At 40.2% G+C, this 19,235-nt stretch overlaps 1 protein-coding gene across 1 annotated transcript in view; it reads left to right on the top strand.

Annotated features, from left to right (window-relative positions):
• The window catches only part of LOC139469761 (proteoglycan Cow-like), a 68,845-nt gene that overhangs the window by 46,090 nt on the left and 3,520 nt on the right, over positions 1-19,235 (top strand). Inside the window, exons 2-9 of the mRNA XM_071252043.1 lie at positions 3,414-3,462; positions 6,672-6,765; positions 8,019-8,280; positions 9,403-9,475; positions 12,039-12,197; positions 12,767-12,973; positions 18,146-18,202; positions 19,002-19,148. Of these exons, the coding sequence (XP_071108144.1) occupies positions 3,414-3,462; positions 6,672-6,765; positions 8,019-8,280; positions 9,403-9,475; positions 12,039-12,197; positions 12,767-12,973; positions 18,146-18,202; positions 19,002-19,148 (1,048 nt within the window). The remainder of the gene's footprint in view (positions 1-3,413; positions 3,463-6,671; positions 6,766-8,018; positions 8,281-9,402; positions 9,476-12,038; positions 12,198-12,766; positions 12,974-18,145; positions 18,203-19,001; positions 19,149-19,235) is intronic.

Here is a 19,235-nt window from a genome sequence, read left to right on the forward strand (position 1 = left end):
TAAATCACACACATCTGACCCATGCCTGAGCTAATTCTGCATCAAAGGACCAAATCTTGTAGTTCCAAACATTACAATTTAGCTCTAGGAAATTGGAGGTTGAATTCAGCACCTAGCACGTCAGCACTGCCACTGAGAATTAAACTTGCTGATACAGTGTGCCCAATTAACACACCCTGCAGTTAGATGCTAGCTTAGTTTGAATCAGTGCATCATAAAAACACCAAGTTATATGGCCTTGGCTTGGTGTGGTTCAGCTAGGATGTTAAAACTTTGAGGTCTAGTTTTCATGGTTGTGTTGCGAAACAACTCTCCTGCAGCTCTAAAATTAGGATTTCTGTTTAATGGTCAGTAAGGTCAGGTGAAATTGGGTTTAACGTCACGTCCAAGATTATTGCAGACGTGCATGCATGTGTGTGTTTGGCTGCTAGTCTGGACTGATGCCGATTTATAGTGCTAGCCCACTGAGATACCATGCCGCAGTTTAACATGAATACCCCACTCAGACACAGTATACTGACTCCGAGCCGACCAGTCCTTGTGTTAGCCCCTTAATGGCGAGCGCCAGACAGGGTAACAACAAGGTCAGTAAGAGATAAAACAAGGTATATAATATATATGCTAAACTTTTGATAAGGTTAATCAGATAATCTTTCTATTTAAATATACAGTTGATATATTTATGACGATAATTTTTTGTAGCATGTAAAGGTAAAACATATTCCTAGGATAAGTAGAATATTACATTACTCATTGATTGGCAATTGTTCATCCCCTTTTTTACAGTGGAGTCAGTTTTCTACATCAGAAGGGCATATTGATAAGCAAAGCATCCTCATGATAAATGTGTATTCCTGGGAAATCTATACAAGACTGGATTTTGGAAGGGGTCAAATAACATGATTTAGAGAACAGCTTTTCTTGTAAGATGTAGGTTATCTACAGCCATGAGCAACACTGTCAATGACCTAAAACATGTCTTTGTCAGTGCATGATAATCATATGGAGTACATACTGTACTCACAGAAGATGAGTTTATTATAGCTGTACTTAGCAGTAATTCTTGTGATGTGAACTGACACTTTTTCTGCCATTAGTTTAATGTAATTGTAGATCTGGGCGACTAGTTATTGTCATCTGATGCTCCACAAGCTGACTGACAAGGGGTTGACAGTCCTAGGGGACACATTAGGGCTAAGACAAAGATGTGACAATCCTAGGGGACACATTAAGGCAAAGACAAAGAGGTGACAGTCCTAGGGGACACATTAGGGCTAAGACAAAGAGGTGACAATCTAAGGGGGACACTTTGAGGCTAAGACAAAGAAGTGACAATCCTAGGGGACACATTAAGGCTAAGACAAAGAGGTGACAATCTAAGGGGGACACTTTGAGGCTAAGACAAAGAAGTGACAATCCTAGGGGACACATTAAGGCTAAGACAAAGAGGTGACAATCCTTGGGGACACATTAAGGCTAAGACAAAGAGGTGACAGTCCTGGGGGACACATTAGGACTAAGACAAAGAGGTGACAGTCCTAGGGGACACATTAAGGCAAAGACAAAGAGGTGACAATCCTAGGGGACACATTAAGGCTAAGACAGAGGTGACAGTCCTAGGGGACACATTAAGGCTAAGACAGAGGTGACAATCCTAGGGGACACAGTAAGGCTAAGACAAAGAGGTGACAATCCTTGGGGACACATTAAGGCTAAGACAAAGAGGTGACAATCCTAGGGGGCACATTAGGGCAAAGACAAAGAGGTGACAATCCTAGGGGACACATTAAGGCTAAGACAAGAGGTGACAATCCTAGGGGACACATTAAGGCTAAGACAAAGAGGTGACAATCCTAGGGGACACATTAAGGCTAAGACAAAGAGGTGACAATCCTAGGGGACACATTAAGGCTAAGACAAAGAGGTGACAATCCTAGGGGACACATTAAGGCTAAGACAAAGAGGTGACAGTCCTGGGGGACACATTAGGACTAAGACAAAGAGGTGACAGTCCAAGGGGACACATTAAGGCTAAGACAAAGAGGTGACAATCCTAGGGGACACATTAAGGCCATTCTGCTTTGGCCAACAAGATTTACCAAACCTAAAGTTATGGAACTGTGATTCTCTTACTGGATGAGGTATGAGCATGGGCTGGAGACAATGTGCAGGCCTTCCATTTTAGGAAAAAGAAAATAGTTTGTCTTTTGTCTCATTAGTTTTGAAGTGGCAGTGGATGGATATTTGAGTTAAGCATTCAGTCATCACTTCATAGTCCTAGGTTTGATTGCCAACATGGGCACAATGCTTAAAGCCTGTTCATGTGCCCTACTACACGGTATAATTGGCAAGTTGCTAAAATAGGGGTAAACCCAACTCACTCCCGCGTTACTTTGATACAAAATTGTGAAACACATGGAAATAATTTATTGTGGCCTTATGTAGTACTACATGCCAACATGTTGCTAAGCTCTAGACAGCAATGTCTCAAGTGACACGTCCTATAGTATCCGTTATTAATCACTAAATTGGACCGGTCAAGCCAAACAGGATATTGTTTGGAAGTACGCTAGATTTATTATATATCTTAGGAGTTATCTCCCTTAATCAGTTATAGAGGAGGAAGTGTGACTGTAAATCTTTGTTGAGTGATGATGCTTTCAGAAGCTGGATATCGTGTGTCTGAAATTTGATCCGATTGAATGGCTTACTGGTACATCTTGATGAAACCAAACAGTTAGACTCCATTATGGCTCTGGGTCTTAGATGGGCTACTGAGCTGCAGAATTTGATATTTATTCTATCCCTCACATTCACTCAGCTGAATGATGGTTCTGATATGATGTGTTTTATTCAAACTATTGGCCATGCAATGAACATGTTGAGGTACCATTTTTAGAAGACTGCATATCTGTTTTGATTAGAGAATGTTTTTTAGATTTTTGTTATGAAAAAGGATTCATTATAGGGATCTTTAAAATGTTGTTGCCTGTCAACAATTATACACATGTCCTGTAGAGCATGATTTTATAATTATTGTTATCTCGTAATTAAATAACAGGTACAGATAAAATGAATTGTTCAAGCAGGTTTTATCTCACAGTGCATGTATGTGGACACTATTTAAATACCCGTGACCTGGGTTAGAATAGATCTCCAGCAACCCATGCTTGCCCAAAAAGGGGACTAATGGGATCGGGTGGTCAGACTCGCTGACTTGGTTGATGCATGTCATCGTATCCCAATTGTATGGATCGATGCTCGTGATGGCAATCACTGGATTGTCTGGTCCAGACTCGATTATTTATAGACCGCCGTCATATAGATGGAATATTGCTGAGTGCGGCGTTAAAAAACAAATAAACAAACAAACACTATTCAAAAACCTGATTTTTATTGTTTAATGTTTTCAGAAAGCACATCATGTTGGTCATGCCAAGAACACACTTCATTTAAAGAGAGGTACGTATATTGTTACCATGGTGACTGGTGAAGGGAAAAAAGATCTCTTTGAAAAACATGATGATTCTGGGTGAGTGAGTGAGTTTTGGCTTTACGCCGCTTTTAGCAATATTCCAGCAATATCAAGGCGGGGGACACCAGAAAGGGGCTTCACACATTGTACCCATATCGGGAATCGAACCCGGGTCTTCGGCGTGACAAGCAAATGCTTTAACCACTTGGCTAACTGACCGCCCGTTGATGATTCTGGGTCAGATTCAGTATCTGGGACCCCATGCTTGTCAACTGATTATTCAGGGTCCACATTGGTTTGAATACACTCTCCAACCCTCATCTTAACAGGGAGGCACAGGTGGCCCATTCCTCTAAGGTGCTGCAATTTGCTGTGCAGTGTTGCTTCCCTTCGGCACATCAGAAACCTGTGATCGTGGGTTCGGATCCTGGTTCACCCCAAATATGTTTCTAGGTTTGTCAGCACCATGCCCTTGCTTGTGGGTTTCACCAAAGTGATAAATGTCGGAGACCTGCTTCACTTTAGGCTTTCGTCCCACATTAAGCTTACACACCGTGATATAACTGGAATACTGTTCAAAGTGGCGTTAAACTAAATTCACCCCAAAACCTCATTGACAAATATCCCCACCCTCATCTTCAAACACCCCCACCCTCATCTACAGACAACCCCACCCTCATCTACAACCCCCCCCCCCCCCCCCCACCCTTACTTACAAACACCCACACCCTCATCTACTAACACCCCCACCCTCATCTACTAACACCCCCACCCTCATCTACAAACAACTCCACCCTCATCTACTAACACCCCCACCCTCATCTACAGACACCCCCACCCTCATCTACAAACACTCCCACCCTCATCTACTAACATCCCCACCCTTATCTACAAACATCCCCACCCTCATCTACAGACACCCCACCCTCATCTACAGATAACCCCACCCTCATCTACAGACAACCCCACCCTCATCTACTAACACTCCCACCCTCATCTACAGACAACCCCACCCTCATCTACAGACAACCCCACCCTCATCTACACACACCCCCACCCTTATCTACAAACACCCCCACCCTCATCTACAGACACCCCATCCCTTACTTACAAACACCCCCACCCTCATCTACTAACACTCCCACCCTCATCTACAGACACCCCCACCCTCATCTACTAACACTCCCACCCTCATCTACAGACACCCCCACCCTCGTCTACAAACAGCCCCAACCTCATCTACAGGCTACCCCACCCTCATCTACAAATAACCCCACCCTCATCAACAGACACCCCTACCCTCATCTACAGACACCCCACCCTCATCTACAGGCAACCCCACCCTCATCTACTACGCCCCCAACCATTCTAGCACTACAAACATTCATCTCCAACCCATTGCACTATAATGGAATAAGGTCATACTGACCATTTTCTAGACAACGTATTCTGTTGCTGCTTGTAGTCTAATATTTAGGATATACGAACTTCTCTTATTTTTTTCTCATCAACTTCCAAATTGCTTTGTATGACCCTGCATTGAACCCATGCATTACTCATTATCCAATAAGAGTATTTTCTTTTCCAAACCAATATTTTCTCATTTTAGGATTGAATTGCCAATATATTTGAATGTTTTTGTATATGTTTCTTCAAATACTCATCAGAAGCTAATCCTTAGACGATCATGATGACCCAGACTGAATACACTGTTCATGTATGGGAATTATGTTGCTTGATGGGGTTAGAGAAAAGGGTCAGAGAAAAGGTCACAGGTGCAGACTGATGCTGTTCCAATACAAAACATTTCAAACCAAGTTGATTTTTTTAAATTAAGTGTAATAATAACATGTTATTTAATACCACACTGCAGGAAGAATATTAACCATGAGGTGCGCAGACCACAAGTCGCTTATTTCTTATATGAGATATGCACATTCTGTATAGCCTCTTTGAGGATGATGATTAAATGTACAAGCTTTAAAAATAATTACCCATATTTTAATAATGATGACTCCCTAAATTGAAGCCGACCTAGTCAATGTTGGCGAGGTCCATTTTATGCATAAGTGGGTATCTCCAGCCTATTCTTACAATCCTCACGTCGATTACCTGTAACTTTTCTCCCTATAACAATTGTCATATCTCTCGGAGACTCCTGCTTTTGGATGCAATAGTTCGGCTATTATGTTTATCTACGTTGCCCAGCTACATCTTTGGGGAACAACTTGCTAGACACTCCCCTCTAAAAAATAACATTGTCCTATATACAACGCCATCATGTTGCAAGCACATGTTGAATCTCCAGAAATGACGTCATGATAGAACAATGTTTTATTGTTTAATAAACCAGACTTCATCAACTTTAATTATAAGTGTAATAATTTTGACAATAAGGTCTGTTTGAAATATTACCTGAATCATGTATATATGTTCTCGTATTAAAGACTGTATGACGGACAAGGAAGGGAACTATTGTTTAGCTATGCATGGAATCAACTATGACAAATTTGACACAATATATTAATGTCAAATTGAGCATCACCTCTTTGAGTGATTATGTGTTTTTAATGTGTGAGAATATAAAACACCTAACTGAATGTCAAGTCCAATGATGACATCCAAATTTGGGCAAGAGGTTCGAATTTGAATTTCAATATGGCCGCCTTGTCAGCCATGTTAAAACACCATTTTATAATATGGCTATTTGTGTTCAAAATGCCATGAAATCTGGTGTATGTGTAGTTACTAGTGTGGCTCGACACATATTTTGGTTATTTTGGGGTGCTATTTTAAATTGTGACCTTGATTTACCTTTGTGTCTTAACCATGCTTGTAAAATCTGTCAAAATGCTTATTTGGTTCTATAAACATCTCTTGAAATTGCCAGACTGAAGTGTCTGTTGTTGGTGACATTTTATGCTGTTGACTACTTATCCAGGTGGGAGCTAGTCATGTGGCATATTTTTTATGAAAATACGGTGAATGGATCCATAAATGAACAAACAGAAAAAAAAATTTAAAATGAATTTCATGGCCCAAATGCATTTTAGAAGTTTTGACCAATCAGAATTGAATATTTTCCAAATATGTTGTAGCATGTATTTTTCATCGTCCTCCAGTTATTGGATAGATTCACTGCTGTTTTCTTGGTGAGTTGTGACAGTTTGACCATGTTGTGTGTGTGTGTCCCCAGTGTCAGGCTGCAACTGTCCAGAGGGCCAGGTGTGTGTGGAGGGCTCCGCTACCGGGAAGCCACTCTGTGTCAACAGACACTTCCTGAAACAAGGGTGAGTTCTCTACTGTTACAGCAAACATCACCTCCACTGGGAAGGGGATTACACAGATCACACTAGCAGCTTCATGTGGGGGGATTTCAGGTTCTTTGGATGTATTTAGATTTCCAGCATTGTTTTTTTTAGAGAATGTTGTTTCTTTTATAAGGATTAGACCACATCAAATACATCATTTGTTTGTCAGTATCACTGATTCTGTTTAATCTGAGTGTCTGTTTGCTAGGCCACACTATTTTTTTAATTTCTTTACAGAATTCTTTTACAGGAAAATACCTGTCGGTAGGTGAAAAAAAAGAAGGAAAAATGCAATTCAGCTTTTCTTATCCATTACAAGTAGGCTAGTATAAGAGTTGGTTTTTTTCATTTCTACAATAAAATATTGAGATTAGGTTCTTGTTTTGAATCTTTTTCTCTGTAAAATATGCTATCAACTTACAGATGAGATAAACAATGGGGCAAATTTTAGATTTGGCAGATTCATGGATCCGTAAAGCAAATAAAAAAAGAAAAGATTGGCCTACACCACATATCACAAATTGTTGATTCATTATTAATGTAGCCATACATAGCATTAAAACATTTGGCAACCCTGTCTGCAATTTACTGTGTCTCATCCCAGCTGTGCCAAGGTCTGTGGTATTGGGTTTGAATTCCAGATTTGATAGGATTATGATCCTTGTCAATCAGCCTCACACCTTTGCTGATGGGTTTCATGTGGGTGGTAAATATCTAAGACATTTCTACATGAAAATCTTGTTTGAATATTAAAAAGTATTAAAAGTATAAAAATTATTGAGATAAGGTTCTTGTTTTGAATCTTTTTTTCTGTGCATTATGCTATCAACTTACAGATGAGATAAACAATGGAGCAAATTTTAGATTTGGCAGATTCATGGATCCGTAAAGCAAATAAAAAAAAAGAAATGATTGGCCTACACCACATATCACAAACTGTTGAATCATTATTGATGTAGCAATGATGAGGGATCACTTGGTAGAAGGCATCTTTCTGCTGGGTTATATGTTTAAATCAGACCCAAGATTAACTGGGGGTTTTAGCACAGATTCATACTGTTTATGAACCTTGCCATTTTGGTTGCTATATCTATCGTGGTTGCCCCGATGTGGGAAACCTAGACCTGTAAAACATTTGTCTTTCCCCCCCACATTACACTGGCCAACACATGCAACTTGTTGTGAACAGTGTGGAATCTGCTCACTCATGTGGAGATGTTTCCTTCCTGTAGAGAGAAGCTGTTCAGGGACTTCCAGAGGCATCACCCAGACATCAAGTCTGAGGGACAGCAGGAGCGACACCATCAGGTGCAGCCTCACATCGAGCGTCCTCATGACGTCCACATCAGTGTCCATGCCAAACAACATGAAGCTGAACACTCTAGCACCAAGCAGCACTCCCTCAGCAGGCATCAAGACATGAAGCATCCTAGCATCAAGCAGCATGAGGTTAAGCACGTCAGCAACAAACATCACAATGAGGTGAATGATAAGGTATGGATATCTGTGTGTTTTATGTTCTGTCTTTAGCATGGCAATATCACGATGTCCTTGCCTTGTTGAATATTATTTAGATGTTTTGTTTTATGTTTGTTTTATGTTGCATGTATATTTTATGATGTATGAATTTTTTGTGTGTATGTTTAATGGATGATAACATGCTCAAGTTGTTCTGATCAGAATTTCAATATGGCCACATCAGTCGTCATAATGATAACAAGTTTCACATTAGCCTGAAAGGCTTTGAATATGACAAAAAGTCCCAAATTTGAAATTGCCTAGAAAATCCTTGAATTTGAATCTGCCTTGAAAAGGCCTTGAATATGAATCTGCCTTGAAAAGGCCTTGAAGTTGAATCTGCCTTGAAAAGGCTCCAGTTTGAATCTGCCTTGAAAAGTCCCTAATTTGAATCTGCCTTGAATTTGAATCTGCCTTGAATTTGAATCTGATTTGAAAAGGCGTTGGATTTGTATCTGATTTGAAAAGGTCCTAATTTGAATCTGCCTTGAAAAGGCCTTGAGCTTGAATCTGATTTGAAAAGTCCCTAATTTGAATCTGCCTTGAAAACACCTAATTTGAATCTGCCTTGAAAACACCCTAATTTGAATCTGCCTTGAAAAGGCCTTAGTGTGTGATGAACTGACTTGAAAAGGCCATGAATTTGAATCCGCCTTGAAAAGGCCATTAATTTGAATCTGCCTTGGAAAGGCCTTAGTATGTGATGAAATGCCTAGAAAAGGCCTTAAATTTGAATCTCCCTTAGAAAGCCCTCACTTTTCATGAAATGTCTTGAAAAGGCCTTGCTTTTGGCAATCATAAAAATAACTGCTGTGTTAGTGATAAAGTAATTAGTTCCTTTTTTCTCTAATATTGTTTCATGATATCTTGATATTGAAAGGATATGGAAACACTGGTGTGTCAAATATTTTAATAGTGTAATAGTGGATCACGACTGACTGTAAACATAGGGGGATGTCTGGAGCTTTGGGGCTGACCACTGGGCGTCTGGGTCAGGCATTAGTTTACAGTCCACCGCCATCTAACATAATGGCAACAACACCAGACACTGTTATTCAATCACACAGTATGTATAGACATTTTGATTGATTGTTGCAGAGTCATCGTATTCTGGAAGCTCATCAGAGGACTGGGAGTATGAACCACCATGCTCACCACAAGAAAGTCCCAGGTACTGTCTCCGTTAAAGACGTCACCTTTTCGTAGAGACCTGTGAAGATCTGGGTTGGGTTAGAATTTGTCTTCAGCAATCCATGCTTGTCATAAGAGACGACTATCTGACCAGGTGGTCAGGCTCGCTGACTTAGTTCATGTGTGTCATCATCTTGATCATATCCCATTTGATTAACCGATGCTCATGATGTCAAAATCACTGGATTGTCTGGTCCAGACTTGATTATTTTGAGCCTGCGGTTACATAGCTGGAATAGTGCCGAGTGCTGTGTTTAGCAATAAACAAACCAACAATACCTTTTTGAGACAACAAACAAACAGTATAGCTGCTATTAAAAGGGGAGAACAAATTCAGACAAGCTCATTATGCTCAATTTGTCAAACATCACTTTGTGAACTCATCTGTCTGTTATTATATATGTGTAAATCTAATGGGTAGTAATTTTTCTAATTATGCAGAAAAAAATGTCTCTTCACACAATGCACCGATTATGTCATATGTGTTAGTCCGGCAGCTGACACTTTGGTGCATAATATGTAGCCATGCATAGCATTAAAACATTTGGCGACCCTGTCTGCAATTTGCTGTGTCTCATCCCAGCTGTGCCAAGGTCTGTGGTCTTGGGTTTGAATTCCAGATTTGATAGGATTATGATCCTTGTCAATCAGCCTCACACCTTTGCTGATGGGTTTCATGTGGATGGTAAATATCTGAGACATGGATCACTTTGGGCTTTCCCTGTTGGGATTCTCTTTTAGAATAGGTCCTCTGCAAGCTGCGCTGGTCGTAAAAGGCAAGTGAATTGATCGGGTGGTCAGGCTTGGTGACTTGGTTGATTGCTGTCGTCATACACTAATGGCGTGGATCATTGTTCATAATATAAATCACTGGATTGACTGGTCCAGACTCGATTATTTACAGACTGCCGTCATACAAAATCAAATCAAATCAAATCAAATCGTCCAACCTTCAGGCTTACTGAGTTACAAATAAAAACAACTTTCAGAAACTGTGGACATAACACACCTTAGTTGTGTAAAGCAAAATAATAATGCATTTGTAAGAAGTCACTAATAATTCAAACTTACTATTCATTACTGAATGGATTTGAAAAATGAAAATATTTGGTGTTGTTTAACTTCTTTAAGCAGTATATAACACTTCCTCACTCGAGGTGGCAAAGATCTATTACCTGAGTTACTTTAGGCATTCTTCCCACAGAAAACTAACACACTATGATATAAATGAAAGTGTGTTCAAAGCGACACTAAACTCACTAATTTATCTGACCCGTTAAGATTACAGGGTAGAATAGGTCTTCAGCAACCCATGCTTGCCGTAAAAGACGACTATGCTTGTCGTAAAAGGCGACTAACGGGATCGGGTGGTCAGGCTCGCTGACTTGGTTGATGCATGTCATCCATCCCAATTGAGTGGATTGATGCTCATGATATCAATCACTGGATTGTCTGGTCCAGACTCGATTATTTACAGACCGCCGTCATATAGCTGGAATATTGCTGAGTGCGGCATTAAACAACAAACCAACCAACCAACCAACCAACCACTAATTTATCTGTTCCCTGCTGCTGCTCTTGTGATAATGTTGAATATTGCAGACTGCAGCACAAAGCAAGAGACAAATCCTTGACATAAACAACTATTCAGTATGAAGCAGTCTTGTACTCTCAATTGACAGTCTGTGAAGATTTGATGTGTCTCTGCTGCAGACTCCTGCCTAAATGTTGATAAATCTCATTAACAGTGTCTGAGGAACAGAATTGCTTTTGTGTTTATTGAATTAATTTCGGTTCACCTTCCTCAGATTCAAATGGCCTGATAATGTTATATCTGATAGGATTGGGTATTCTTGAGCTACCCCTGATAGGGATTCTGGGTTAATATAGGTCCCTGGAAACCTATGCTGTTTTAAGAGGTGACTAAATGGATTGGGTGTTCAGGCTCTGTGACTTGGTTGGTTTTGTGTCATCTTACCCCAATGGTGTGGATTGTTGCTCACAATGTCATTCACTGGATTGTCTGGTCCTGGATTGGTTATTTACAGGCTGCAGTAATGAAGCTAGAATATTGTGTGTGGCATTAAACAAACGAGACAAGCAAATTAGCAAACTCAGGGCCCTGAAATGAAGGAAATCCTAGCCTTGTCTGACCATTGTTGCACTGCAATGAAGTAAATCCTAGCCTTGTCTGACCATTGTTGCACTGCAATGAAGTAAATCCTAGCCTTGTCTGACCGTTGTTGCACTGCAATGAAGGAAATCCTAGCCTTGTCTGACCATTGTTGCACTGCAATGAAGGAAATCCTAGCCTTGTCTGACCATTGTTGCACTGCAATGAAGGAAATCCTGGCCTTGTCTGACCGTTGTTGCACTGTTATGAAGTAAATCCTAGCCTTGTCTGACCATTGTTGCACTGCAATGAAGGAAATCCTAGCCTTGTCTGACCGTTGTTGCACTGCAATGAAGGAAATCCTAGCCTTGTCTGACCATTGTTGCACTGCAATGAAGGAAATCCTAGCCTTGTCTGACCGTTGTTGCAGTGTGCACCAAGGATGACTTCAGTGAAATGCGTCAGCGCCTCACAGGATGGTTCCGCCTGCTTCATGCTGAGGAGAAGGAGCATCATCATAATCACCATGGCAACCATCACAAGAAACACCACCATCTCTCTGTCAAGAAGGAGCTGAGAGATCACCATGGTTGGTAGTTAGTGCTCATTGCTGAATGTTTACCATGGTTACCAGTATTTTAGTGTCTAATACGTCATAAAACTGTCAAAATTATGTGAAAAGTCCATAAGGACTTGCCTTTAAAGGACATGTATGTACTGTATTCTGTTATCAACAATTGCATATTTCTTTATTCATTTCACTGATGCAGGTTAGCAGATTTGTGGGACAATGCCAACATGTAGTGGCCCCCTGAAATCAAACTGGCTGCTGCTGTTATCATAATGTATCTTTTTCATACTCATTGTAGTCCTTTACTCGAGTTCCCTGTCTGTAAGGTTGTGTATTTGCAATGATGTTGAGTATGTCATTCAGGAAACGAGAGTATTGTGGATGTGAACTTCTTTATTTTAAGGAACATTGCTGAGTATATACTTACTCAGGTGAAGGAGTAAGCATGATACTCTGAAACATTGTCTTCATAATAAAAAAGTTGACATCCATTATTCTCTGTCATAAAAATGTGTCTATGTGTATCACTCCTGAATGCCTTTCCAAGCCTGGATGTTGTCATTCAGTGTTCCTTGTTCTGCCCCCAGATGGGAAGTGCAAGGCTCAACCCTCCGTGATGTGGGAGATGCACACGCTGGATGTGAACAACGACCACCACCTCACCAGCGCTGAACTTGCCGAGATAGAGAACAATGGCCGAGAGCCATGTCTGCGACCATTCCTGGAGTCCTGTGACACAGACAGAGACTCAAGGCTTTCTGGGCATGAGTGGAGATGTTGTTTTGCTGATGCCAGTGAGTTCACTTCTGATGCATGTATAGAGGGGAATCCTTTGTTGCTAGCAAGTGTTATCTATTCTAACACTATCTGATAGCTAGTGAGTTCACTTCTGATGCATGTATAGAGGGGAATCCTTTGTTGGTAGCAAGTGTTATCTATTCTAACACTATCTGATAGCTAGTGAGTTCACTTCTGATGCATGTATAGAGGGGAATCCTTTGTTGGTAGCAAGTGTTATCTCTTCTAACACTATCTGATAGCTTGTGAGTTCACTTCTGATGCATGTATAGAGGGGAATCCTTTGTTGCTAGCAAGTGTTATCTATTCTAACACTATCTGATAGCTAGTGAGTTCACTTCTGATGCATGTATAGAGGGGAATCCTTTGTTGGTAGCAAGTGTTATCTATTCTAACACTATCTGATAGCTAGTGAGTTCACTTCTGATGCATGTATAGAGGGGAATCCTTTGTTGGTAGCAAGTGTTATCTCTTCTAACACTATCTGATAGCTAGTGAGTTCACTTCTGATGCATGTATAGAGGGGAATCCTTTGTTGCTAGCAAGTGTTATCTATTCTAACACTATCTGAAAGCTAGTGAGTTCACTTCTGATGCATGTATAGAGGGGAATCCTTTGTTGGTAGCAAGTGTTATCTATTCTAACACTATCTGATAGCTAGTGAGTTCACTTCTGATGCATGTATAGAGGGGAATCCTTTGTTGGTAGCAAGTGTTATCTCTTCTAACACTATCTGATAGCTAGTGAGTTCACTTCTGATGCATGTATAGAGGGGAATCCTTTGTTGGTAGCAAGTGTTATCTCTTCTAACACTATCTGATAGCTAGTGAGTTCACTTCTGATGCATGTATAGAGGGGAATCCTTTGTTGGTAGCAAGTGTTATCTCTTCTAACACTATCTGATAGCTAGTGAGTTCACTTCTGATGCATGTATAGAGGGGAATCCTTTGTTGGTAGCAAGTGTTATCTCTTCTAACACTATCTGATAGCTAGTGAGTTCACTTCTGATGCATGTATAGAGGGGAATCCTTTGTTGGTAGCAAGTGTTATCTATTCTAACACTATCTGATAGCTAGTGAGTTCACTTCTGATGCATGTATAGAGGGGAATCCTTTGTTGGTAGCAAGTGTTATCTCTTCTAACACTATCTGATAGCTAGTGAGTTCACTTCTGATGCATGTATAGAGGGGAATCCTTTGTTGGTAGCAAGTGTTATCTCTTCTAACACTATCTGATAGCTAGTGAGTTCACTTCTGATGCATGTATAGAGGGGAATCCTTTGTTGGTAGCAAGTGTTATCTCTTCTAACACTATCTGATAGCTAGTGAGTTCACTTCTGATGCATGTATAGAGGGGAATCCTTTGTTGGTAGCAAGTGTTATCTCTTCTAACACTATCTGAAAGCTTGTGAGTTCACTTCTGATGCATGTATAGAGGGGAATCCTTTGTTGGTAGCAAGTGTTATCTCTTCTAACACTATCTGAAAGCTAGTGAGTTCACTTCTGATGCATGTATAGAGGGGAATCCTTTGTTGGTAGCAAGTGTTATCTCTTCTAACACTATCTGATAGCTTGTGAGTTCACTTCTGATGCATGTATAGAGGGGAATCCTTTGTTGGTAGCAAGTGTTATCTCTTCTAACACTATCTGAAAGCTTGTGAGTTCACTTCTGATGCATGTATAGAGGAGAATCCTTTGTTGGTAGCAAGTGTTATCTCTTCTAACACTATCTGAAAGCTTGTGAGTTCACTTCTGATGCATGTATAGAGGGGAATCCTTTGTTGGTAGCAAGTGTTATCTATTCTAACACTATCTGAAAGCTTGTGAGTTCACTTCTGATGCATGTATAGAGGAGAATCCTTTGTTGGTAGCAAGTGTTATCTATTCTAACACTATCTGATAGCTAGTGAGTTCACTTCTGATGCATGTATAGAGGGGAATCCTTTGTTGGTAGCAAGTGTTATCTATTCTAACACTATCTGATAGCTTGTGAGTTCACTTCTGATGCATGTATAGAGGGGAATCCTTTGTTGGTAGCAAGTGTTATCTATTCTAACACTATCTGATAGCTTGTGAGTTCACTTCTGATGCATGTATAGAGGGGAATCCTTTGTTGGTAGCAAGTGTTATCTCTTCTAACACTATCTGAAAGCTTGTGAGTTCACTTCTGATGCATGTATAGAGGAGAATCCTTTGTTGGTAGCAAGTGTTATCTCTTCTAACACTATCTGATAGCTAGTGAGTTCACTTCTGATGCATGTATAGAGGGGAATCCTTTGTTGGTAGCAAGTGTTATCTCTTCTAACACTATCTGATAGCTAGTGAGTTCACTTCTGATGCATGTATAGAGGAGAATCCTTTGTTGGTAGCAAGTGTTATCTCTTCTAACACTATCTGATAGCTAGTGAGTTCACTTCTGATGCATGTATAGAGGGGAATCCTTTGTTGGTAGCAAGTGTTATCTCTTCTAACACTATCTGAAAGCTTGTGAGTTCACTTCTGATGCATGTATAGAGGGGAATCCTTTGTTGGTAGCAAGTGTTATTTATTCTAACACTATCTGAAAGCTTGTGAGTTCACTTCTGATGCATGTATAGAGGGGAATCCTTTGTTGGTAGCAAGTGTTATCTATTCTAACACTATCTGAAAGCTTGTGAGTTCACTTCTGATGCATGTATAGAGGGGATTCCTTTGTTGGTAGCAAGTGTTATCTCTTCTAACACTATCTGATAGCTAGTGAGTTCACTTCTGATGCATGTATAGAGGAGAATCCTTTGTTGCTAGCAAGTGTTATCTATTCTAACACTATCTGAAAGCCAGTGAGTTCACTTCTGATGCATGTATAGAGGGGAATCCTTTGTTGGTAGCAAGTGTTATTTATTCTAACACTATCTGAAAGCTTGTGAGTTCACTTCTGATGCATGTATAGAGGGGAATCCTTTGTTGGTAGCAAGTGTTATCTCTTCTAACACTATCTGAAAGCTAGTGAGTTCACTTCTGATGCATGTATAGAGGGGAATCCTTTGTTGGTAGCAAGTGTTATCTCTTCTAACACTATCTGAAAGCTTGTGAGTTCACTTCTGATGCATGTATAGAGGAGAATCCTTTGTTGGTAGCAAGTGTTATCTATTCTAACACTATCTGATAGCTAGTGAGTTCACTTCTGATGCATGTATAGAGGGGAATCCTTTGTTGGTAGCAAGTGTTATCTCTTCTAACACTATCTGAAAGCTTGTGAGTTCACTTCTGATGCATGTATAGAGGAGAATCCTTTGTTGGTAGCAAGTGTTATCTATTCTAACACTATCTGATAGCTAGTGAGTTCACTTCTGATGCATGTATAGAGGGGAATCCTTTGTTGGTAGCAAGTGTTATCTCTTCTAACACTATCTGAAAGCTTGTGAGTTCACTTCTGATGCATGTATAGAGGAGAATCCTTTGTTGGTAGCAAGTGTTATCTATTCTAACACTATCTGAAAGCTAGTGAGTTCACTTCTGATGCATGTATAGAGGAGAATCCTTTGTTGGTAGCAAGTGTTATCTATTCTAACACTATCTGAATGCCAGTGAGTTCACTTCTGATGCATGTATAGAGGGGAATCCTTTGTTGGTAGCAAGTGTTATCTCTTCTAACACTATCTGAAAGCTTGTGAGTTCACTTCTGATGCATGTATAGAGGAGAATCCTTTGTTGGTAGCAAGTGTTATCTATTCTAACACTATCTGAAAGCTAGTGAGTTCACTTCTGATGCATGTATAGAGGGGAATCCTTTGTTGGTAGCAAGTGTTATCTATTCTAACACTATCTGAAAGCTAGTGAGTTCACTTCTGATGCATGTATAGAGGAGAATCCTTTGTTGCTAGCAAGTGTTATCTATTCTAACACTATCTGAAAGCTAGTGAGTTCACTTCTGATGCATGTATAGAGGAGAATCCTTTGTTGCTAGCAAGTGTTATCTATTCTAACACTATCTGAAAGCTAGTGAGTTCACTTCTGATGCATGTATAGAGGAGAATCCTTTGTTGCTAGCAAGTGTTATCTATTCTAACACTATCTGAAAGCTAGTGAGTTCACTTCTGATGCATGTATAGAGGAGAATCCTTTGTTGCTAGCAAGTGTTATCTATTCTAACACTATCTGAAAGCTAGTGAGTTCACTTCTGATCCATGTATAGAGGGGAATCCTTTTTCGTTGCAAGTGTTATTTATTCTAACACTATCTGAAAGCTTGTGAGTTCTGACCTCCTTAATTTGCAATACTAAACGGTAGTTAAATGCAGGTCTATGATTTCAAACCTGTTGGGGAGATGGCATTCATTTATATGAACAGGCCAAGGGAGATAACTTGTAAAGATTTGTTTGGACTACTGTATCCATTGGTTCAACATTGTAACATGAATGGGAGTGTGTGCTGCTATCTGATTGGTTGAAAAATGTTTTTAAATGGGATTCGAAGACTGGAAATGTGGACTATTGCCTGAGCATAAATACATTTCTTCATGTTAAATCTGGTGTCCCCCCGCCATGATATTGCTGGAATAGGCCTATTGCTAAAAGTCGTGTGAAACCATACTCACTCACACACTGTTCATATTAAGTATATTTTTCCCCAACCCAAATCTGAAGAGGGTATCTATCGGCTTGACAAGATGCATGTTAATTGAATATGAAATTTTATCATTATTTATCAGAACAAGTTTAATTTAGACCATTTGGAACATTCTGCTAAGCAATGCGTTCAGTTTTCACAGAAGCATGTGGTGTCATCTGTTGTATCATGACATCATCACTTTCCAGAGTTAAATCATAGCAATCAAGTCACATCATGTCTGTCTCACAGTTGTGACAGTTCACATAGAGAGAGATTGCTTCAGAAATTATTGATAATTTTATATATTTCATAATGTGGATACAGATTGTGTTTTCAGATTTGCAGGTTTTATTGAGTATTTGATGCCTGGAAATGTTAACATTTGAAACCTCATGCAGGCTCATGACTTTGGTTCCAAATAAAATTTCCGGGCTTTGAATACTCAATAAAACCCACAAATTTGGGGGAAAAAATGACTGTTTACGACACAAGGTATCTGCTACCTGCATTTCAACCAGTGTGTGTTCAGTGTTAGCTATGTCTGTTGTTATTCACATACATGTGATTCTCTGGTTCCAGTTGCTCCTTGCTATGCTAAGCTTCGAGATGTGCAGAGGAACAACCAACTAGAGACAGGTAGGCAGGCAGGCTTGAGAGATCCCACAAACTTCTCTTATCATCAATTCCACTGTATACCCAACATGATTGTCTTCATTATCGAACCGCCTCTGTAGTCTAGTGGTAGACCGTCCGCCAGGAGACCGGAAGGTCCGAGGTTCGATTCCCGGCTACATCATCCCAAAAGATGTAAAAAATGGTACTTGTTGTTACCCTGTCTAGAACTTGGCATTAAGGGGCTACAACAAGGACTGGTGAGCTCGGAGTCAGTATACTGTGTCTGAGTGGTGTATTCCTGTTAAACTGCTGCATGGCATATCAGTGGGCTAGCACTATAAATCGGCATCAGTCAGGACAAACACACGCACACGCACACAAGCATGCACATCGCGCCAAAGTGCAATGATCTTGGACGCGACATTAAACCCTGTTTCACCACACTACCTTGCGTCTTAAATATCTACAGTTTCAGTTTTACAGTTTCAATTTTATGTGTGTAGTTAAGTACAGAGTCCTGTTCCGAAAAGTGATCTTAGTGCTAAGATGATGGTAACTCCCATACGTTAATAAAGGCTTGTGGTAGTCGTACCACTGTGGTCACTTTGTGAAAGGGGCTCAGGTATAAAATGTTCTTGAAACAGATGTATAACCTTTCATGGATAGTATGCTACTCTAAAATGTAAAGGATCACCTGCCATGACAGATTAACTATAGTAATATGAAATAGTCGAGTGATCCTTAACATGTTTTGAGTAGTATGTGGGTAGTATTAAGTTTGTGTGGGTGGGTGTCAAGATAGTTATTTTGCTTGTTGCAGCTGCATACATCCCCCGCTGTGACCGCGAGGGATACTTTGAGAAGGAACAGTGTCATGGCCGCACCATGGAGACGAGGACTTGCTGGTGTGTCGACCTCAACGGAAATGAGGTCCCGAAAACAAGAGCTCGAGTCAGGGCACATTGCGGTATGTCTAGTTGTCTCATCTGTGTGAGTCTGAGCATGTTGTAGTATGTCTTGTCTTTATTCCAAGCTACAATATATTGCTATTGTT

The sequence above is a fragment of the Haliotis cracherodii genome, unplaced genomic scaffold, assembly GCF_022045235.1.
Source record: "Haliotis cracherodii isolate W230 unplaced genomic scaffold, xgHalCrac1.p SCAF_2, whole genome shotgun sequence".
Taxonomy (NCBI): Eukaryota; Metazoa; Mollusca; class Gastropoda; order Lepetellida; family Haliotidae; genus Haliotis; species Haliotis cracherodii.